The 24862-nt window shown below is 31.3% G+C and overlaps 1 protein-coding gene across 1 annotated transcript in view; it reads left to right on the plus strand.

Annotated features, from left to right (window-relative positions):
• The first annotated feature begins 2031 nt into the window (after positions 1 to 2031).
• Positions 2032 to 24862, plus strand: part of LOC137932160 (phospholipid-transporting ATPase ABCA3-like) — a 32462-nt gene continuing 9631 nt past the window's right edge. Inside the window, exons 1-21 of the mRNA XM_068775746.1 lie at positions 2032 to 2111; positions 11616 to 11867; positions 12799 to 13112; positions 13520 to 13693; positions 13763 to 14010; positions 14113 to 14223; positions 14304 to 14448; positions 14531 to 14704; positions 15342 to 15557; positions 16254 to 16333; positions 16413 to 16542; positions 18067 to 18296; positions 18845 to 19010; positions 19115 to 19348; positions 19484 to 19625; positions 20720 to 20835; positions 21292 to 21511; positions 22073 to 22238; positions 22350 to 22565; positions 23054 to 23158; positions 23969 to 24140. Coding sequence (XP_068631847.1) covers positions 2098 to 2111; positions 11616 to 11867; positions 12799 to 13112; positions 13520 to 13693; positions 13763 to 14010; positions 14113 to 14223; positions 14304 to 14448; positions 14531 to 14704; positions 15342 to 15557; positions 16254 to 16333; positions 16413 to 16542; positions 18067 to 18296; positions 18845 to 19010; positions 19115 to 19348; positions 19484 to 19625; positions 20720 to 20835; positions 21292 to 21511; positions 22073 to 22238; positions 22350 to 22565; positions 23054 to 23158; positions 23969 to 24140 — 3625 coding nt within the window. The 5' untranslated portion in view covers positions 2032 to 2097. The remainder of the gene's footprint in view (positions 2112 to 11615; positions 11868 to 12798; positions 13113 to 13519; positions 13694 to 13762; positions 14011 to 14112; positions 14224 to 14303; positions 14449 to 14530; positions 14705 to 15341; positions 15558 to 16253; positions 16334 to 16412; positions 16543 to 18066; positions 18297 to 18844; positions 19011 to 19114; positions 19349 to 19483; positions 19626 to 20719; positions 20836 to 21291; positions 21512 to 22072; positions 22239 to 22349; positions 22566 to 23053; positions 23159 to 23968; positions 24141 to 24862) is intronic.

Genomic DNA, 24862 nt, shown 5'->3' on the forward strand with positions numbered 1-24862 from the left:
TTTAGCTAAAACCGGGTCTATAAAAATAATTTAATATAAAAATTCAACTTCTACAAAATATCATCATGACATATTATATTGGAAGTGAGAAGTGTGAAGAAAAGTTAGTTGTACTATAAAAATTTTGCTTATCACTTGGTTATTATAACTTTAATCTCGATAATAATTTGTAACAGTTTTAAAGGAAAACATTTTAAATTTGAAATACTTTTAAATAGTATTTTATTAATGTCTTATAATAAGTAAAATTAATGAAAGTAATTTTTATAAGTGCAATGAGCATATTAAAGTTATTGGCCCATTTTAAAGCAATTTTTACTTTCAGCAATATTTATTTAATACTATTCAAAAGATCGCACAGGATTTTAGTGATACGTATTTTCAAATTACATTATAAATTTTAACTTAAATAAAATTTCGTATTTCCTCCTACGTTTTCTGTATTTTCTGTATTATAATATACATCCTTCATTCAAAATAAAAATTTTAAGATACCAAATTAGTATAATCATTTATCTCCTTGTTAGTAATATATCCGGGTAAGTCATAAGTTTTACTTTTATTGTATTTAGAAGTAGGGATGGTTTCAATGTAGTCTATCAACTAATTCCACGAGACATAAAGCCTAATTCACACTACACTTGCTTATGTTATATATAATTTAGAGTAACATTTTTATGTATATTTGTGTTTTTCATATGGCGTCAGAGTAGCATTTTTCATATAATTTACAATACTCTGTTTTCGTTTGTATACACATCATTAGGTTTAAATTCTGAACTAAGTCAAAAATCTTTTTATAAACTCGAACAGACACCAAAGTTTTTACAGACTATCTCCTTGTCCAAAAATAAAATTCCAATGCCTCCTTTTACAAAATTCTTACTTGTAGCAGCTTTACACGTGATTATTTATCAATAATTGATTTATTTAAAAATAATTGATACTTTATTGTTCATTTACGTCATAATAATAAGATTTAGAGATGCAATGATAAAATGTTTTTTCATGTAAAATAGAGGTGTTACGGAATATTTGTCTTTGGCAATATACTGTTATTATAAATAGCTTTAGCATCGTTTAGGGGGTTTCTCCGTCCCGGTTCCGAAACTAAGTTACAACGGAGCATGTGTGATGAAGTTTAACGATTATTTAAATTGTTTTTATTAATCATTGATTATTAATTATACTCGTCTCTTAATTTTTTGGAATTCATTCTTTGCGCAGAAACTATTGCAACTAGTTAGTCACGATACGATTATGGGGAAAAATACAAATCCATTTTGTATTCACTTTGATGTAATCAGCGTCGATCTCGGTGTTGAACAAAGGACATGTGGCAGCTTAAGCACGCAGATATGTAAATCCGATGAGGTTGAAAGCGTATTTAAACGTACACACATATTGTTATTTAAATTTCAACATGAGATATTGAAAAAGGGTAAAAAGAGCTGTTTATTGTCGTAACGAAATTATGAAAATTATTACTATTCATGCACTTCTTCTTTAGTTGAGACCACGGGCCAACTATTGTAGCAAAGGGCGTTAACTCACGAGATAAACACGGCCTTGTTAAGTTCGCTTCCAACCTGTCCTTTAAGAAATATATGGGGGAAGTCGATGTGTATGCAGCTGTGGACATCCTACCAATGAAATAAAAATACACTTTTTAGAAACAAGCTGGCCATTTACCTGTAAAAACATTATAATTAATTTTACGTATATTAACAAAAATCCCGGTCAACCTGGCGGTCTTTAGGAAAGGCCTATGCAGTGGCCGTCTATCGGCTGACATGATGTTCATGATAAAAAATTGTAAATTAAATGTGTAAATTTAAGTTATACGTATATTATTATCTTATATTCATATTTTTCCAACCTATCAATGTTATTGACTAGTTAAGGATTTAAAACAAGGTAAAAATTGCGGTAAAAATCTTGTTTAAGAAACGACGATAAAATCTGCAGTAAAGAAGGCAAGAGAATTGGAAACGACAAATTTAATTTATGGCTAGAACGTGACCTCGATGCCTCGTGTGTTATGGTTTCTGAGACCGGGAAATATAGCGTAACCAAAGATAACAAAGACACAATAACATGCGGCTGTGTTGGTAAGTGAATACATCAATATTCAATATGCAATAGCGAGATTAAATTGTCGGCCTTACATTCTCTATCTAATCTTATTACCGTTAATCACTTACCTGTACAATCAAATAAACTAAATTCAACATATGTCAACTTACTTTAATGTTAAATATCTCATTTGAAACAGGTTGTGTGGATTTAATTTTTTTTGTTCATATTTTTGTGAATAAAAATAAAGTTTGTGAAATTTGTTATCGATAATTTGTATCGGTAAAGATACTTGGTAAGTAATTTATGTATATATTGTGCCAGTTTTGTTTATCGAGTATATACCTGTGGAAAGTGAAAGATAAAAAGAAATCTGAAAATTAAAAATACATATTTGACAATTTAGCTTAAGAACTTTTAAAATTTCATCCGAGTTTTATTAATGATCGAATTTCCGGCGGAGAGGGAATTTTGTAAAGGATTTATAAAATAATAATTTAAATTTACAGTGGTGAGTGAAATTTAGATAAATGTCAATACAGTGTCCTGGTTTAACGCGGTATTTGACATAATATTTCGTATGTGCTTATACACAAAATCAAAATCATTTAAGAGAAAATCGTCTATAAAGTGTAGTTCATAACAACTAGACAATCAAAGTTAAAGTTATATTGCAAAGAAATACATAATTATACCTAATAGTAAACGCAACTGTGAATTTTTAAACGATTTAATTATTTTAAAAATAACACTTCGTAATTTTAAACCTATCCAGGTTTTAGAAAAAAAAAAACTATACATATATTCAATCTATACGTATCCTTTTAAATATATTTGTCTTAAAAACAATATGATTTATACCAAATTGATATCAAGCGAGAAACCAATGTACCCAAAATAAACATAGGAATTTGATATACAAACGTTATACAGATCTGTAAATTTTTAAATAAATTACATTGTTTTATATTTATTACATATCTTAATTGTTTATTATTATTTTACATATCCTTTGCATACATATTTTAAAGTAAATAACAAAGTCGTTTATTTCAACATATTTGGAATTTTTTGTAGAATAACCAAATAACCTGAAAGATAAGGAATAACAAATCGTTTTAGTAAAATGTTTTGTTTATTATCACTAGATCTTTATGGTTAAAAGAATGGTCATTAGATAAGATTAGTTTTGCGTAATTTTAGAACTTAAAGTAAAGAGACTTTATCTTCGTCGCAGTGGGTCAATGATCCACATAGATTTTCTAGCATATCAATGTTTTAGTAAACACTACAATTCCACGTAAATTTCAGGCTCTTAAATGCGTATTAATTCTATAGCAAAAGTAATTTTTAAAGTCGTGTTATACAAAGTTAGATTATGACTTTACTGCAATAATTTAATAAGTGATTTGCATTTTAATGACTTTGTTAATTACATGTCGTGATATGATTTTTATTTCGCTGCGTCTGTCGCGATATTAGGTATCTGTACGTCCACATTGATAAGGACATTTTAGTAACGTTTGACGCACGGCCGCAGGTCGTAGGTATTTGCTTGTTAAAGAGTTGCACGTGCTATTGTGTGAGTGTGGCAAAAAAACAGGTAATATTTTAAAATCCTGTAGAGGAAACAAACGAACATAAATAGTACGCTCAATCAACGTGATGCTTCCGACAGGCTAAACTAGTCTCAGTTAATGAGTGCTGATTTCATAAATATTAAGCAAAATTGAATGAAGAATGAATTACATAAAATTTAATAAATACTTATTTAATCATTTTTTTGTTAAAGATCTTTGCGGTAATAAATATTGAAGGTGTAATAAATATCAAAACGTACGTATTTGTTGTTGAGTTATTGAGAGTCATGATATTATAAAAAAAAAAAAACTGATGGGTTGTGTAAAGTTATGCAAATTTGATTTTATGCTCTGGTTTTGGATACACCCCTTTTCTGATAAACCCGCGATTATAAGAAAATATGTGTAAATATGTAACGAGAGGTGTTAGTTTATTAAATCAATTGTAGCATACAAACTTAAAACCTTCTTCGTGCTACGAAATAGTGTCTATTTTATTACTAAATATTTAATTTATAGTCCAATGTTACGTAGGATTTTTTTTATTACAAATGTTACTTATATGACTATTCATTATTGACATATATATAACCACATTATTAATTGCAGTTAGCAGTTCTAATACCAATATCGATTACAATTATTAATATTACACAATAATTTAGTTAACAATACCGAACAAGCCTGCATAACCTCGGAGGGATTATGTCTCCACAAACTGCTACCGCTACGTTAACTTTTCTTCCGAAAAGATTTCAACCCTTGAATTCACAAGCAAAATAGCTTATTATATTACCACAACAAGTACTCCCAGAACGGTTTCAATTCTCTATTCACGTAAAAATCAATCGACCTAATTCGTTACAAACAAATCATCGCGAATCGTCTCAGTTTCTCATGTAAATTTCACCACGTGTGTATTTTTAACTTATTGTTGTACGCTGTTTAAAGTTTATCCGTTACATGAAATAATATTTTTTTCAATTCATTGAATAAATTTTGTGTTATTACTTTTGGGTTCACACATTTCAAGTATTTTTTATAAAATTGCTGTTATCTGCAATTAAAGACTTTATTAAGTTCAAATGTTATTTACATATTTTTTTAGACTTTTTAGGTGATGTAGTGTATGTCCATAATATGCGTTCTGATTCATATTACTTTACCTTATTTATAAGTATCAAAATATTAATTATTTAGCATATCCATTAAAAATGTAGCACATAAATTTAGTAATACTTTCCAAAAAATTATAGCTTGAATTTATAATTTTCTTTTTATGATGAATTACTTTTTAATTTATTTATTAGTATCAAAATATTAATTATTTAGCATATCGATTAAACATCCAGCATATAAATTTCGTATTACTTTAAAAAAAATTATAGCAGGAATTTTTCATAAGTTTCGAAATGACGAAAACAACGTCAATGTCAGTTCCGAAGTTCTGCGGCCAGTGTGCATTAATAAATAGGACAAAAAAAACGTCGCTATCATCACATACTTTAGTAATCTCGAGTACTGTTTTTGGATATCTTATCTTTTGTAATAGTCACAATTTTTTACAATATTTTATTATGTGTAGGGATATGGGAATAAATAATCCCACATATTATTTTCGTAATCTTAGAAACATCCAGGTACAAGGGTTGTATGGTAACATTTTCAAATAATCTACTACAAGTAAACCTATTTTTATATTTTATTAGGGTAGTCATTTAACATATATATTATTAATTATATAAATAAGCTCCAAAAATATAAATACGCAATAAAGAAAACCTACTAAAGTGACAAGATTGTAGTCATTAATTGGGTTTTCAATAGATATAGATATTATTGTATAATAAAGGTGCTTTATCGTTATTTTGTAAAAAACAAGTTATTAAAAATTATAAATACGTAGTCGTCTCTTTACCGAGAAACAAATCGTGAGATAAACTTCAAATGTCAACCCAACAAGTTTTCTTTCAGCGTTCATAAAATATTCTTTTTTTCAAAAAATTTAATGATTTTCAATTTTATAACGAATTATTATATTAATTACTAAAATACTAAAATTTTGTAATCTTCTTAGTGAAAAAAGGATGCATGATTTGTTGTATTTTGTGTCATTAAAATGATGGAGAAATTAATAACTTATCAAATTCTCATTCAAATTCAAAACATCTTTATTCAAATATGCATTTACATGCGCTTTTGAATCTTCGATTAATTTAACGTTATAAGTAATAAACTACTACCGGCTCCGAACGCTGATCTGTCGAGAAGAGCCGACACTCAATAGTTCTTCTAATTCTTTTAAATGAATTTTAAAAACAAATATTCACAGTGTAATAACACCAGAAAATTTATCCGAATGTGGAGTAATATATATAATTTGTAAATTAATTCACGACTTAATAATAAAGAAGTTTTGATGTAACTAATGATTTAGTTCGGTTTTCACTTAAGGTTAATGTAAAGTAGTGGGAAAGGAAAAATATTATATATTATACTAGGTATTATCTTCTTCCAAGCAAACTTTCTTAATTTCGGTTTTGGGGCTAAAAATGTGTATGGTTTAGCGTAATTATCATGAAAGGCCACACAACTTTTATTCTGGCCCTTTTCTTCCAACTTCTTGCATTAATTATCAGTTGTTCGCAGTAGAGATACAAATCGAAGGTTCTTTCACATGTAATAAAAAAATGCCCTTTCAATCTCATCATACACACAGTATCACTTTATTGGGAGTTAACACGGGTTTTGCTACTGTCTACGAAGACTGGCCGATCTTCGAGCATGACCTTATTTGCAGGTTCTTGTTGTGATCCGTTTTTTATCACCAGTTTTTTAATCTCTTTAAAATGGTTCGATTTCAATACGTCTCATTAAAAATGAGTGCATGTTTCATTAGGTTTTTTTTTCAGTGAGCTCATATAGTACCCAAATATAGCGTATAAATTGTATATATATATACTTATGTTAAAATATGCCAACACTATTTTGTGTAAATTTTTTTATTCAGAATTGCTTCTCTTAACCCGTTTTTTCAAAAACGGCGTCTATTTTATTGCTAACTGGGCGTACAGAGCTATGAGTATTTTTAACTTTGTGCTACTCTTACTGTCACAACATTAGGTCTATAAACGTCACAATTTTTTTGCTGCTTGCGTTGCAATTTTTCTTTTTTACATTAGATTCATTCAATTTGATAGAGAGAAAAACAAATCAAAAATAACTGGACATAATAAACCTAATTACTAACTTGATACACATTGATGACATAAACAAAATTTTATTAACTTGATTTTTTATTGTAAAATGTTAGCTTTTTAATCAAATCAGGCAAATGCAACCAATAACATCCAAATAGTAATATTAAAAGTTCGTACATAATATTTCCGATTAGACATTTTCCCCGACCTAATTTTTACATTTACACCCAAGACTGCACAAGCAGAACGCGTTATATTTTAAGGATATATATAATATATAGAGATGTAAGAATATCAAAACACTATAATTTTTTAGTTTGCAAACAGTAGTACCAAAGCTTATATAAAATAGGTCTCTGCAACAAATATAAAATAGACATTAATTTGTACCATCTATTTATCTTTAACTTCAACGTACCATGCAGTTGTTCCATCTGATACTTCAATATTGCAAATTGACGAAAAGCGTATATTTAAATTTATATTTATATTTGTATATTTTATTTTGCTTTTGGTAATTTTAAATAATTATTTATTTTAGATATATATTTTTTTATAAAATCTTTAATTAATATGTAACCACCGGCTATAAAAAAAAATTAAATAACCGTCTGTAAGGACGGTACTGACGATCATCGGTGTACGGATTAAGCAGCAGTATGTAGTTGTACAAAGATAACCATTGTTGGTCCTTTACGCATATAAAATCTTGCCTGTAATCATTTTACTAATTTAAAGCATCTTTTTCTTATAATAATAGTGCCGTAAATGTAATCCAACAATAAACCTTCTTCTTTTCTTGTGTATTTTTTTAACAAGGAGATTACGGTTACTGAAATAAGACGCTTCTTGTCTCCCGGTCTTACAAAAAGCAGATAAAAATGAAATATTGCGATTACCTAACAAATTAAAATAAGTTAAAGTGGAATGTAATTAACCGATTGAGAAAACAATGACAACACTAATACAATTCTAATTATACATATGAATAAAATTGAAAAACCTTGAATAAATTACAATTTTTAATTATGATATAGAAAGTGTATAAAATTTTTTAGTAGTTTTATGTAAGCACATTAAAAATGTTAACATCTTTAAATAATATAACATTAATTATATACAAATACTAGAAAGTGCAAATATTTCATCTCTGTCTCGGCTGATGTGAAACGATGACTTACTGATTGATTGCCTGGAAGAAAGAAACCTATTCACTCTTGTATTAAAGATTCCTAAGTTATAGTTGTCTGGAAACAAAGAAAGGACTTCATATACGTATCAATTGCTTCCTAATTAGTTTTTTGTCACAATTCATGAACTATTTAATCCACACTCGCTTCAAATATAAAAAAGCCAAAAACGTTTTAATGATTGGACATAACTATACAAAAAGTCAATTACCCGTGACAATAAGTACAAATGCTTACAGTTTAATTAATAATGCCAATCAATATGGTAAGCGTTATGTAGACCTTTGAATTTTTAATAATAAAACAAGTTTTCGAATTCCATAATTTTCAAAATACCGGCTATTTAAAGTCGGTATTTTGTAATAACCCTAATTGGATAACCTAGATCTTTTCAATCGTTTCAGCAATTAAAACAGTAGATTTTTCCAGTCAATACTATTATTAATTTTAGATCCCCAAGCCACGCAATGACCGCGTATATTGGCAGCAACGTTGTTTTGGACGTTTACATACGAGGTTTGCGTTTTTATAATGCTAGACTCACTAGAAAATGATCCTCTCGTGATTCGATTCATTGTTTTCTTCAAAATTCGAGGCATTTAAACAACATTATCATTTCTTTATAATATCAAGCAACAAACATAATTTAAAAAAAAATGTCTAGATGACTTAAAAATATTTACGAGGCAATATTCTTTTTACGATATTTGACAATAATGTATTTTATTTTTAATAAATTGTCGCTGATAATTTTAATTTTTAGCGTTTTGTTTCGAACGAACTGGCGTTTTCTATATTTAGCTATGAAATCAAAACCGGTCATTTTTATTAAAGTAAATATCGATAAAATATCGATATAATATCATTTCCGTAATAATAAAATTTAATCATCAAATTTGCGCCTCATACAAAAATCTAAAATTTTAACCATTTTATAACATTTATACCACCATCATCATCATAGCCGATAGACGCCTACTGCAAGGCATAGGTCCCCCCAAAGGTTGCCACGATGACCGGACTCGCGCTGCCTGTAATCAGGAACTTTTCGCGACCATGACTTATAGCCATTTACTTAAACATTATCTTTAGCATTCATAAAAAATATTCTATTTTAGTAATTATTTTTGTAGTTCATAGTAAAATAATAATTATAGTATTTATTTTAAATCATACGATGAATATCAACGAAATTTCAAAAGATATCAAAACTGGATGAGTAATCGGTTATTATTCATATTTTGAATAGTTTTGACTTCTGAATTGCTATCATCGTTAGCACGATAATTATTTTACGATTATTTCATAAATCGTAAAATTAAAGTGACTAATAATCCTTATTGTTTTTTATTATGGCAATCGTGCCATATAGCCATGGCATTGGGATAAGTTTACACATTACCATTTTTACTAATACTTGTAACTTTAAGTATCACAATATTTTTTATTACTATTTTATGCTTCACATGACTTATGGATTTGAGACGTAGTCGTCTACGATGGTCCTTATAAGAATTCTCTAGGATACCCAGAAAATAACGGTGCTATGGTCGAACTTGCACTCAAAGATCGAATCAGAAATGAGGAGATCCACAAAAAAACAAAGGTTACCGATGTAGCCCGAAGAATTGACTGTCTGGAGGGGCAGTGGACGAGACACATGCAAACGACGGCGATTAGTGACGAAAGATCTCGAGTGGCGACCACAAGCCGATACACGTCGCACGGCTAGATCCTCCACTAGATTGACTGATAACATGGTCTGAGGTCGTGAGAAGTCGGTAATTCCAGGCAGGCACACACTTTAGAGGAGGCCTTATGCCTTGCGGTGGTAGTCTATCTATGTAGTTTAATGTATAACAATAATATATACAACAATAATGAATTTATGATAAGTCAATGCATAATGTTATTAAATTCGATCTATATAACAATAAAAGTTTGATTCTTTGTTCGTCTTGTAAAGTGAAATTCCGTATCATCTGCAAATGCCGTAAATTTACCACGCTTCACTTCCGTCTTACTCATATAGTTAAAGCCTAATGTAGTACCCCGGGGCAAAATGTTCGACCGGCAAAAAGTTACCGAAGCGTTCACTTACCTTTACGCTCAGCGTACGGTCACTAAATTAAATCATAATAGCTTTAACAGTTTAGTTTTACCAATTATTTTTAGTTCAGAGGTTAGTACAGGGAAAGAGATCGAGTCAAAGGCCTTGGCCTTATCAAAGAAAATAACACATTTTGTTCCGATGTTTCTATTCTTTTATTGGGTTTAGCCTCTCTTAATATTTCACATCTATTTTGATTAAGATTAAGTTTTATATAATTAGTTGTTCTGATAATGCCTTTTTAGTTTAGAACTGCGTAACAAAAGTTCCGATATCTTTAATAACATTTTTAAACTTTATTATTTGTTTTGCATTTTGTTTTTTGTATACAACCTGTACTTATTTTCCCACATCGTAAAGTACCCGGAGTGACCCACTGCTTTACGACTCCCAGATGGTGCAACGAAGCTATAAATATCATTGTAAAGATTTTTAATGTTTCTGTTAATGAAAATTTTTACGCGCAGTGTTTGCAACTATACAGTATTATACACATAAAAAAGTCGATTGATCTTCCAGCCCCATTATTTTTTTTTATCACTAGACTAGTCCTACTACCAATTTTGGTTTTGTAAAATGTAACTAAGATGCAATCGTAGACGTAGTATTATCAGATATTAGAAAATGTATTGGTATAGCAATAGCAATTTATTTTCTTCCAAGAAAAACATGCTCGAAGACGAGGTTTTGCGACGTGTTAGTTGAATATGTGTTGGTATAAAATGCTTTAAGATTTAGATATTCATATGAAGCGGACGAATTTACAGTATCAATATTAATATCACCAACTATCGTTATATTTCCTGATGATTGATTTGATACCTTATCAATATGGAGAAAAAGAGCAATGGTAGCCCAACGATAGAGGAATGAGACTTGCGGTCGTAGGTCTCGGGTTCAATTCATGGGATACAATCTTACATAATTTTTTTTTTCCCGTGAATTTTATAGGTTGGATACTCACAAACAAGTTTCCAGAGGATGGGCAGTAGCATCCTTTGTCCATAATACCAAACTGCGGTCGGCAACCCGCATGCCATATGTGGTCATTATAATATATCTAACAGTCCATAGATTATTTTCGGGAAGGCCATGCAGTAGATGTCTATCGGCTAAGTAAAAAAAAAATTGTAAAGAAAGAAAGTCATTGCATTGATATATAATATTATCGTTGTCTGTTTTTTCCAACGTTGTTGGAAATTTTAAATTTCTTTCATCTAAAAAAGCATTTATGTATAGAAGTGTAATGCTCACTGTTATACAATTCATATGCTCTTTTGATGAGTTTCTACAATCTAATAGTCACTTATTATGGTAGGATATATTAACTTGTAGTCTGCTTTATTGACAGGAAACAAACACAACATTGTAAAACATAAGCTTCTTTCGTTTTTTCATCTTTAGCTAATAATATTTTATTAATGTGATGGCTAGTGTAAAATTAAAAATGTTTTTTCAGGCCACATGTAACAATGAAAGCAAAGCCAGAGAGGCAGCAGGCAAGTGCTTGGATTAAGTTTCGGTTGTTGATGTGGAAGAATTTTATGCATCAATGGCGTCACAGGAAACAAACAGTCTTAGAATTAGTTCTTCCAGTAGTCACAATGGCGCTTGTGTTGATACTTCGCTCCGAAATCCAACCAGCCGTCCAAGATACCAGAATCTTTCCACCTCTACGGGCGCATACTCTTAATTTCTCTTTGCCGGTGTTGTAAGTAAAATATATTATAGGTATTAGTAATAGTAATTAGCGTTATTATTTTCTTTAAAACTATCCTGTATCCCATATTTCCTATTCTGTCTTAACCCAACAGTTTATCAGAGACTGTAGTGTACCTTTCTGAAATCCGTTAAAGTGATTTTTTATTAAATATTTATTGAGTAAGATACGCATAGTTTATAAGATTTATAGTTTTGTAATAGCAATTGAATTTTCTGAAATTAAAATGAAAATTCTGTCTAATTTCTGCCGATTCATCTATAACATGAGAGCTAGAGACTCTCTTTGAGAAAGTTAATTGCACAAAATATTACAACGGTTAATAGTCGATATACATATGTAATCATCTAGTTTATATACATAACACTTAAAAATAGAGATATAAAAGAGATTAGCATTAGAAATAAAAATTAGCTTGTTATACCTATTTCCAAATTTCATAAGATTAGTAATTCTTTTGTGGGCAACTGTGCATGGCAAAAGAATACCCGGTACTACAATACCCGATAGGGTAATGAAGCAAAGTTTTCATGTAATAAATTTAAGTAAATTAAATACAATCTTTGAAAATATCCTAAAATGGTGTAAGAGATTTTTCAAATGATAATAAAGCTTAATGAAATTGTAAAAGTAACTGCCAAAAAACGTCTGCGTTTATTGTGGGCTCTTCTTCCTCTTCCTCTATTAAATTAAATTGGAGGATGTTGTTAGATGTGTGGTTAAGCTGATTCCAGTTTCTATCAAATTGGGCTCTTCTGTCATTCTTCTCATGACGTACACAATGTCACTATAAATAATATCATGTGGATAGTAATGTTTATAAATGAAATAATAAATACATACCTTATAATTGATCTATTTTTAATTGGTATTTTTAGCTACATTTTGCTTGTGTTTAATCATTTTAAACGGGTTATTTCAGAGTCGGAATGAATTTTACTCAACTATCATTCGCTTACTCACCCGAGAATCCAATGCTGGATGATGTGGTAAGAAGTGCGATTGTAAATTTATTAATTCTCAACATAAAGGATTTACTACCACAAATATTCCCGGACAGCCCCGAAATTGATATGACGCCATTATTAATTAATACTACAGTTATATTTGAAATCTTGAAGATGTTTGTTAAAGTTAAACCGTATAATAGTAGTGCAGATTTAAGAGGTATTTATGGACGAGAAGAAGTAACGCGTCAAGTGTTAGTAGCTATAGAGTTCGACGATGATCTAAAAGGTTAGTTTTTTATTATTTTGTTTACTAAATTTAATCATTTATCAAAATATTTTATGTTATAAGTGTAAATGATATGATTTCACATAACTGTCCCAGCAGGACTAGGAAAAAGTCCGTACAGATAAAATTTTCCGATTTCGTCCCTTACAAGATAGATGAACGCATCCGCAATTTTATGTGAATGTAAAAAAAGGGTGTTCCTGTAATGGCCCGGTTATTTAGGATTGTCTTTGCTTTAAGTCGATGTTGTAGTGCTTTAAGTCGGTCTTACCCTCTAAGATTTCGCCCACATTGCAACAAAGAAACCAATAAAAGAATATGATATCCTATTTCATACATTATAGTAGATGTTAAGATAAGTAATTTTTATTTGTAAGGCTACTAATAAGATTTTTAATTTTTTTTAGATGCATATGAATTGCCAAGCAACATGTCGTACGCCTTACGTTTTCCCGAGAGGCCTCGTCTAAATTCATTCTACGTTCAGGGTGGTCGCACGTGGAGAACTGAAGCGATTTTTCCAATGTTTGAGTTACCAGGACCAAGATTTCCTCATTCTTGGGAAGGAGGCAACGACCCTGGTAAGATAAAGCTTGAAGGTTATTAGTTAAACATATGAACTCTTTAGGTGAACGCATTTTTTATTTTAGGTTATATGAATGAAATGTTTATTGCTTTGCAACATACTATATCAATGGAACTGATTTCGAGAATGACTGGTGAAAATTTGCGACATTTTACAGTAAATTTGCAAAGATTTCCTCATCCGCCTTATGTAGAGGATCTCGCTGTGGAGGCAATGCAATTACTCTTTCCCATGTTCATTTTACTTAGCTTTAGTTACACAGCTGTGAATATTGTGAGAGCTGTAACTGTGGAAAAGGAACTTCAGTTAAAAGTAAGTATTGCTAAATAACGTGAAAATTTAATTACTTTCTGATTGTTTCCATTGGATGCAATAAGTAATACTTCATATTGAAATGTTGTAGTGATGTTTTAGGAATCCATGAAAATAATGGGATTGCCAACATGGTTACATTGGACGGCTTGGTTTTGCAAACAATTTATTTATTTGCTTTTTACTACGGGGTTCATAGTAGTAATTTTAAAGGTAACTTACTCTTAATTTTGTATTAAATAGATATAGACGTTGAGGATACTAGATTAAAAATAATATTATAAAAATTTTAGGTTAACTGGTTTACTAACGAACAAGGTTTTAACGAATATGCCGTATTTACACATACACCATGGACTGTGCTATTTTTTTTCATAAGTTTGTACTTATGTTGTACTATCTTCTTTTGCTTTATGATAAGTGGTTTATTTTCTAAAGGTAAAGCAGTTTTAATTATTTCTGTATCTATTTTTTACTTATTATGTAAATGTTAATTTTATTTCGTTTCTGTACATTGTAGGCAGTACGGCAGCTTTATTTTCTGGAGTTGTGTGGTTTCTGAGCTACGTTCCTGCTGTTCTTTTAACACTAGATTTTGAAGTGTCAACCACGGTACAAGTGTTGACGTGCCTCAGTATTAATACCGCTATGGCTTATGGATTTCAGTTATTATTATCTAAAGAAAGTACTGGCGGTACGTTATCTTTTTATAATGGTTATTTAAATAACGATTATTATTTTATTAACAAAAATGTTTGTTGAATTCACTACAAGTTTTTCCGTATTAAATATCAAAACTTAATGTAACTTAATATAAAATTAGCTGCCGGTATTAGTTGATTCATATATTACTATATCTATAGGCCAACAAAAATAATCTACATATCTCATCGGATTGGCAAAATGAAGTGACATTGGGCAGTAACATAGTGCGCACAACACATGGTCACAGAGGCCTTAAGGTTCTGGAATGGAGACTGCGGGGCGCGAAATTTTAGTAGTCATATTTTATGACATGAACAATGTAACTGCTTATGACATTTTTCAAGTTTCCGCACAATTATCTAATTCTTGGTTTTCCATAATGACTGTCTACAAATTATTAGAAAACTTGTAAAAAAATATACAAACTTATAAATGAAATCGATAAAACCAGTTTTGTGTGATTGAGGGAAATTCCTTCTTTCCTCATTTAAATAATTGGATGATTTTCGGAATTACTAATATCTTAAAATGACGAATAAAACGCTGGTTTATTCGGTCAGTTGGAAGTCTATGTTACACATTATCTTACTAATATTTTTATTTATTCAGCAAATTTTGATCAACAGGTATGCAATGGGGTCAATTTTTGGCAACAAATTCTGTGGAGTCTTCTCGTTTCGTTTTTGGTCACGTGATCATCATGCTGTTTTTGAATAGTGTACTTTATATGTTAATTGCTCTCTACCTCGAACAAGTACTACCAGGACCTTACGGTGTACCAAGACCTTGGTACTTCCCGTTCCTGCGCAGTTTTTGGTGCCCACATCGAAAGCCTTTACCGGGTGAGTTAAGTCCACCACATTTATGGTTTTTACCACCACATTTATGGTCATTGCCTCATTATTAATATATTCTTTTCAAAAATCAGGATTATACGTTAAAACTTATTTAAGCTGTTATTAGGTTAAGAAAGGATTTTGATAACTTGATAATTCATGGGGTTTACCTGACAGTGTGTGCGCCACAGTTTGATGTACAAAGTTTTGTGTAACAGTGCGTTGTTCGAGTTAACTTGTGATAAAAGTTGTTATTAAATTCATTCCACAATTATAGTGTCCATGCAAAGATTCCTTACTTCTTTTTGGCAACAATAAGATGAATGTTTTATCTAACTAGATGGTCTCTCTTACGGGAGAACCACCAGAAAAACATACAAATTTAGCAATATTGTTAAGTGAAACTATTAAATATACAGACAAACAGAATAGTGTCAGAGATTTTAAATTCAGAGCTATACATTGTTAAAGTAAGGAAAATTAATTTTATTTGTAGCTTGCGGTGACAAAGTCTTAACGTTTCATTATCTTTAAGAAATCTAGTTTTTCCTAAACATTAAAACAAGTTTAAGAAAAATAGTAATGGTATATTCAATTTTCTTTTGCAGAATCATTAGTTGGTATGTTAAAACGAATCTATTTTATTATCTGTTCATATATATTTTAAATCAACATGTATATAGCCTGCTTTGTAATTTTCAGATGATCTCATTGAGGACAATTTGAGTGAAGTAATTAAGGAGAAAGATCCTACAGGTCACGATATTGGTGTTAAAATTAATGTAAGTATTATTTAAAAAACCAATTCACGTGTTATAAAATCGATGATGATATTTATAATGGTCTTATGTTCTTTTGCAGAATTTGACAAAGGTGTTTGGAAATAATGTTGCTGTAAATAACTTAAATTTGAATATATATAAGGATCAAATAACTGTACTGCTTGGACATAACGGCGCGGGAAAATCTACAACAATCTCCATGATGACTGGTAAATTATAAAATCATGTATAATTGTGATATATATTCTATACTGTTATTTCATATGGGTCATATAATTATAATGGGTAATAAGACAGACAGAAAAGAATAAACTTGAATATTTAATGAAAACAGTCGTTATTTTGCGGAAATCCATCCTTAATAAGAAAAGGACAAATATTTTGCGACTTCCGCACATGCAGTCGTAGTCGTGCAACAAAGTGCACCGCCCGTCAGCCCGCTGATAAACGCGCATGCGGCAAACAATGCGAATTACACAACTACCACCGTTAAATTACTCAACATGTGTTTCACCCCTCCACGGGCATCTTCAGGAGTTATGTTACACCGACTAGTGCCGGGCTGGCAGGCGGTGCACTTTGTTGCACGACTACGACTGCATGTGCGGAAGTGGCAAAATATTGGTCCTTTTCTTACTTGGAATAAACTTGATCAAAAATATTTTTAAAAATACTGATTTGATTAATTTCTTTAACCAGTTTTCACTTTTTTTTTAATTTATAAATTATCTATGTAGACTCAAAATTATATTTATACATCTTAACGAAAATAAACTATTGAATGCTTTGGCGTAACATTAATCGTAATATAAGACATATAAATTATTACAGTATCTTCTTTAATAGTTTTCAGTTTGTTCATTCTATCCACCTTATTTACCTTAGTTATTCAGAACAGGATTACAGTCGATTTACTATTTTTAGCTGCTGCGAGCTTATAGGCACAATTCTGATCTTATCTACGATGACTACGCAATTATTTATTTTCTTGACGAGTTGAATTGAAGCTAAGGCGAAATAAAATAAAATACATGCTGCATATACCGTTGCGTATATGTCCGGATGTAAAAAAATATTATGATATCTTGATTCAGCTCTGCAATATGATATTCATTCTTTTTTTAAAAACTATCAAAAAAAAAGTAAAAATTTGCTGTACATTGCAGTCGATTGATCAGTGACCTGAAACTTATTTTTATTGTAATAAATTTTTATTTTTATAGTGTTTTTAGAGTTCGTAATTTTATTTATAAACACGACAATACGACAGGCATAAATTAAAAGTCTTCGATTTTGTCCAATTGTATTAGTATTAATTAATCTCTTGAGGAGTTGTAAACACAACTTTCAACATATGTTACATGAGCCCTATGGCGTATTAACACAATTGGGTATCAATTCTTTATCAGGTATACTTCGGGTGAGTGGTTATTTGATGGTGAACTAAGATAAAACTTTTTGTAATGCGAGCACCGGATTTTTTTACTCGACATACAGTACTTGTCTAGTACAAGATTTTGTCGCATGGCTATTTTTAAGTAATATTTATTGTGAAATGAAAAACATGTTGTAGAAACAAATGTTTGGCATTTATTTAACAAAGATTTTTTTTCACACAATAAAATTAACAAGATTCACGGCCATGCTATATATTTGATAAAATTGTTATCTAAATTTTCTCTGATGAAATCTCTGATTTAAAAAAGATTATTATTGATTGTTAAAAATAATAGGTAACGTCGAAATAACAAGAGGGACGGTGTGGGTTGCTGGATACGACGTACGACAACACTTGCACGAGGCACGCGCTCATCTCGGACTTTGCCCTCAGCACAATGTGTTGTTCAATGAGCTCACTGTGCGTGAACATCTTCAGTTTTATGCGAGGCTCAAAGGGTACAGTGGCCAACAGGTTCACGATGAGGTAGACATGTTGATAAACAACTTGGAAATGCAGGACAAGGTAAGTGCTATCTGATAATCATACAAGAAGTAATTTATCATCCTGTCAGCTGATACACACACTGCAGGCCTTCACCGAAGATCGCCACAATGACCGGTATGCACTGCCCGGATCCAGTGACTTCCCGCGATCTTGACTTTGTTGTTGGTCCACCTAGTGGAGGCCTATTCACGTCGTGTCTAGTTGCACGTGGTCGTCATTCAAGAACCTTTCGGATCAATGGTTGTTGGTTGCACGATCGATGTGCCTTGCCTACTGCCACTTCAGTAATTATTCATGTTACCTTGATGATCTTATTTATTCTGTGGATCTGATTATATCTGCTTCAATCTCGCAACGATGCCACGCGCTTACTCATTGCTCTCTGAGTCTCGGAGCCTTCTTCTAAGGCGGCCTATCGTAAACTATACCGCCTCATATTAGCCATCGGCAATACAAAGTGTTCAAAGTCCATTGTCTTCAAACTGCGGTATTCACCTAATAATAATCTAATGACTCCTAGTATATAAGAGATATATACTGGAAATTTATAACGATTTTATTTACAGCGAGACTACATGGCCAGTGGATTGTCAGGCGGTCAGAAAAGACGCCTTTGTGTCGGAATAGCCTTGAGTGGCGGTGCAAGTGTGGTACTTTTAGATGAACCAACATCGGGAATGGATCCGGCTTCTCGTCGAGCGCTTTGGGATCTCTTGCAAAAAATGAAAAAGGGTTCGTATAAAGCCATGTAATAACCTCTGAATATTTTGTCTAATGGTTCATAAATGAAATAATATAGTGTATCGTGATATCAAATAATTTTATTTTTTAATCAGGTCGATCGATGATTCTTACGACACATTTTATGGATGAGGCGGACATTCTTGGTGATCGAGTTGCGATAATGTCCAGTGGTCGTCTGCAGTGTGTTGGCTCTCCCTATTTTCTTAAACAACACTACGGCGTGGGATATACACTTGTCGTGGTAAAAAACGATGATTTTTCACCAGAACTGTGCACTGAAGTCATCAACAAATATATACCAAACACATCAATTAAAGAAGACAGAGGTAATAGATTACGAATACACATTTTTATTTTCTATTCATTATTGTTTAGTAAGGAAAGCACTAAGAATATATATTATGGCTGAGAATTATATTATTTGTGTATTTTTCTTAAATTATGCGTTATTATCTTTGCAGGCAGAGAAGTAACTTATGCATTGACAAATAACTATTCCTATTTATTTGAAGATATGCTGAAAGATTTAGAAAATAATGCAAATAAAATTCAAATTAAGAACTATGGACTGGTCGCAACGACTCTTGAAGATGTCTTTATGTCGTAGGTTTTATAAAATATTTTCGAACACGACTCTTTCAATTTTGATTAAAGGAGATTTATTCTATTGCTATCTAAAATAAGTATTACGAGTTAAAAATAATTATAAACGTTTGCTTCCTTCCTGAATATTTTTCTACAAAGTAATAACAGACGATTTTTTTTTATAATTTATCGTTTTGTCCAACAAAAAAAATTGTTAAAAAAAATATTTAATGGAATCAGGCGTTACCTTGCGGATATCCATCCTAAGTAAGAAAAGGACCAATATTTAGCCACTTCCGCACATGCAGTGGTAGTTGTGCAACAAAGTGCACCGCCCGCCAGCCCGCTGATCATTGCGTATGCGGCAAACAATGCGAATCACACAACCGCCACCGCCAAATTACTCAACACGTGCTTCACCCCTCCAGGGGCATCCTCAGGAGTTATGTTACACCGACTAGTGCCAAACACAGAGTCAACTCTGAGTTGGCGGCGGGCTGGCGGGCGGTGCACTTTGTTGCACGACTACCACTGCATGCGCGGAAGTGACTAAATATTGGTCCTTTTCTTACTCATGTTAAAAATAAAGTAAAAATTTTAAGCTAATGTGAAAAAAAGTTTAAAATTTATTATTATAAGTGTTAATTAATATTAACATTCAGTTTTAATGTGTATAATAATGACTAATTGTGTAGAAAGAAATATTTAATATCTCTGAAAGAAAACTTTAAGTATAAGAGGTGCGAAGTATAAGAAAAAAAGTTAAATCTAATGTTAAATTGTTATTTAAATTGTTGCGGTTTATTTTTGGATAATTTTAGCTTCATTTTAAATTTAAATATCAATAAATAAAGAACTACTTAACACGTCGCTCACCAACGCCGTTACAAAAAGAGCATAGTTATTTACTGCATTGCTTCTATTAAAGTTATGCATTTAATTTAATATAACAGTAATACAATACAATCTTTAAACAGGTGTATAAAGTAATATCTACAACATAAAATATAGTGATACTGTCGCGATTTATGAATTACAGACAAGAATTGAGGATCATGTTACAATTGCAGCTAATCTCATTGCATAAGTAATAAGTTATTACTATATTTTAGCGTAGGGTCCGATGTGGAGGTGAATTCAGACATTGACGACAGTGCCACGGTGACGACCACAAGTGTGATAGAAGACATGTTGAAATATGAATTCGGAACAGCGTCTACGGACTGCCGTTAGTTTTATTTAGTCTTACAATTCAATTTAAACTGACTAGGTTACCATTTTTTTAATCTAAGATCCTAAGATAGTCCGTTTAATCCTTTTTATATCCGTCGAGAAAGCTCTTTTGTTGGTTTTAAAAAATTATAAAAGAACGTTTGTGTGCTGAGGGTTATTATTCTGTAAATTACTTCATAGAAGATAGCACACCTTGAGAACGATGTATCCATCTTCAGGATATTTTAATCTTCTGACACATCTTCTGTGGTATTTATCATTAGAACAAATAGTATACTCATTTTGAAGTAAACAAGAGATGTATTTCATCCTATGTTGAAGATTCTTTATATTTGAACTAAATTTGTCTTTAATCTTACTTAGATGTTGAATGTATATATTACATAATTGTCCTAAAAATTCCAAGTAAATAAAAAAATTCTGATGAACTTTTAAAACTTCTTTGTTGCAGTTGACCAAAAAGAAGAAGACGTTCTAGGTTACAAACGCGTGTGGCTGCATACTTTAGCTATTTGGCAGAAACTTTGGTGGATTTGGACTAGGTCATGGGGAGTTCTAATACTGCAAGTTCTTGTTCCGCTTCTCATCATTAATGCTACGCTCGGTGTGTTACGCTACATTGTGTCTAATATTCCGGCAATGCAATCTCGTGCTCTTACCTTCGCGGAAGGGTACGTATACAAATAAACTAAATATTTTATCGGAGTTATTGGAATATGCTTAATATTTGCTATTATATGAATTTATCGCTTATAGCTGTTGGCTCTTAACATTGATACCATGCTATATCTCTCGGGCTTCATTAGCAAGCTCACAGTCACTCAACTAGCCATGGCCGTCGCCGTCCTCGGCTATATTCGGGCTTTCTCTACAAGATCGAATCAAAAATGAGGAGATCTGTAGACGAATGAGTTTAACCTAGGTAGCTCAACGAATTAGCAAGTTAAAGTGGGAGTAGGAAAGGCTTATAGCGCGCAGAATAAAAGGCCGTTGGGGCTTTAAAGACCTGAAGTGGAGACCACGGACTAGCAAGCGTAGCGTACAACCATCTACAAGGCGGATAAACGACCTTGTTAAGGTGGCCGGATAATAATGTATTCAAATCACTTTCTATTACATTCCTATTGGAAATCTTCGAAGAGCGTTTATGTTCATTTGTGGAAGTTCCATAAACAAGTAAACATTTGTTAATAAACATCTGTTAATATTACCATTTATTCATCTTGTTACAGTTACTTAACTACGGAGACCTTGTTAAGCTACAACATCACGTCGTCTTCATCAATCGGTGGCTTAATGAAGGTGGGATATGAATTGTTTTTCGGAATGTCTAACAATAATACAATGTCTCTAACCGTTATAGAGCAACAAGGCGTTGATGATCACTATATGGAGTTGGTTAGTACATATATACCATTATTATAACTGAATAAGATCAATTATCTTGCTTGTTAATAAGTATATTTCAAATATTAAGATTCATTTTTGATTGAAAATTTTTAATTACAGATGGAAGATACAATAACACGAGGTTATATTCGTAATCGAGTGTTGATAGGTGCCTCGTTTACTGACGATACAGCAACAGCTTGGTTCAGTAACTTCGGATATCACGACATAGCAACTTCGCTAGCCACAATGCATTCAGCTATTCTGAAAGCGTGGAATTCTACTGCGAATATTAATGTTTACAATCATCCCCTTAAAGCTGTATACAGAGACCAGGTATTCAAATAACGCAATACATAAGCCATAATGTTATGACTATTAATATTTTAAGAATCAATTTAAGCTATTATTCGAAAATTGATCTGTGCACCATACACATAATATACATCGAGTTTAAGCACGTATGTTAAAAAATATGTCTAATTAAAAATTAACCTGAGCATAATCTTATTATTGACGTGAATATGTATCGCAAAGTTTTTATTTGTTATATTAAAGTTAAAACATTACATATAGGGGAATAACGAATAGTCTTTTTTTTGAGTTTGTGTTTAAAGATAATATATTTTTTTTTTCCGATCCAATCAGACGTAAAGTGTTAATAAAACCTTTGTTTATAAAAATCGCGTGCACATATATGTTACACTTTTAAAAAAAAATTCTCAATCTATGAAATTCGATACGTTTTGATTGGAAGGGAGAAAGAAATGTTATCAGCAAGTTAGCCGTACATCTTAACTGAGTGTTTATTTAATAATTTTCAGGGTAACTTACAACTAATGGTGACATTACTATCAATGCAAATTGCAATTAGTCTTGGAAACAGTTTAGGAATCGCAAGTGCTGCTTACGTGATGTTTTATGTTAAGGTAATAAATTATAATTTAAATCTTTTTAAAAAACTTGTTTAAATGCCATACACTTTTTATGTAAAAACATGTGAATAAATATTATAATATATGACTACATAGATACAAAATAATCATAGATTATGAAAAGCTTCTTTACGAGTCTTTTCGAAAAGTGGGAACCCTAAACCTTTAAGCAGATTTAATATTTTTGGTCCAAAGATACTGGTTTTTGCATACTGGTTTTACTAAATTATTTTTTAAAGAAGTCAGCTAAGCGCTTTTAGAAATCTACTATTTCAAAACTGGAAATGCTAACGGGTAAACAGCAATAATTATATATGACCAAAAAATACAATATTTTCTTTTAACATTAGAGAACATTGTCAGTATTAATAAGCACACAATGTGAAACCGAAAATATAAGATCACGAATCGTATTATTCAACCGGTTTAGTAGTACCAAAATCGCTTAATAGTTCCTTAGGTAATCGTGACGAAACGAAGCGGCCAGAGAGCCGCTTATCCCAAATTGGCGCGGTACAACGGTTTCGGAACCACTGTAGTCAGGTCTAGGCCAGGAAAGTGCATCTCTACATGTAATAGATGTCAACTCATTATGATATATCTATAACCATTAGACTTCGAGACTTCAAATTTAGGTAAAATTTTTCCTTTGCATAGTACTGATCAGCTAAGAATGAATTTTACAAACCCTTGCCAGAGGGATTTCGTTACGGTGAGTGTTCATTAAAAATGCGTATTATCAAACATATGTCTCATATATAGAGGACAAGGGATATCTAGTAATAATATATCAATTATCCGTAGGAGCGAATTTCCCGAGCTAAATTGTTGCAAAAAGCAGCTGGTGTGCAACCAATCGTGTTGTGGGGAGCGGCGGCTATTTTCGATTGGTTTTGGTTCCTGCTTATCTCTGTCACTATCGTCATATCATGTGTCGCATTTGAAGTCATCGGGCTTTCTACCGCAACAGAGTTAGGTAAAGCAACTTAATACCAAAGCATAAATATTATTTAATTGAATTCGTGTAAAAAAACTGTTTAAAAAGTTAAACCTTCATTGTGGATAAGTATTAAAAATTTAAGTTTTTAAATTATATTTTAATTAAGTGAAATTTTTGCGAAAATATGAAAAGTTGACCTTGACGAATACTTCTTTTACGACACCAAACGTTCACAGGATAATTTAATCGCATTATATTTTGCGTTTTATAAAGGTGCATTAGTGTAAGAAGCACTAAGCAACGATATTTTTGACTTTATATTTTAATATGCTCAGCAAATCAACGATTTTCTCAAACACCACATTTTCTAGGCATTGATTACTTCATTTGTGATAATTTTATCGTGATCAAGAGTAATAAACTAAACTAAGTTTACTAAGAATGCTAGCATGGTTAAAATGAACACTTGATTTAATTAGATTATTACCTAATACCCTTTTAATATACCTATATTAAAAGGGTTGTGTTAATTCATCCTTAATAGTTGAAATGGCTGGGGTATATCATTAAATGATTTACACCTTTATAACGATTATTATTTATTCGTTTATAATAAGCCGTACGAAATGTTTACTTTATTAAGTAATCTCCTGTAACAATGCAATACAGTTGAACTTTTTGTAACAGAAAATCTTGTATAACACACTATTCGCAGTAAAGACGGTTACACGTAATGGTCTGTCTCCGTTATTTCAATA

The sequence above is a fragment of the Battus philenor genome, unplaced genomic scaffold, assembly GCF_028537555.1.
Source record: "Battus philenor isolate CCGP_79_NKW_IND1 unplaced genomic scaffold, ilBatPhil1.0.hap1 SCAF_9, whole genome shotgun sequence".
Classification (NCBI taxonomy): Eukaryota; Metazoa; Arthropoda; class Insecta; order Lepidoptera; family Papilionidae; genus Battus; species Battus philenor.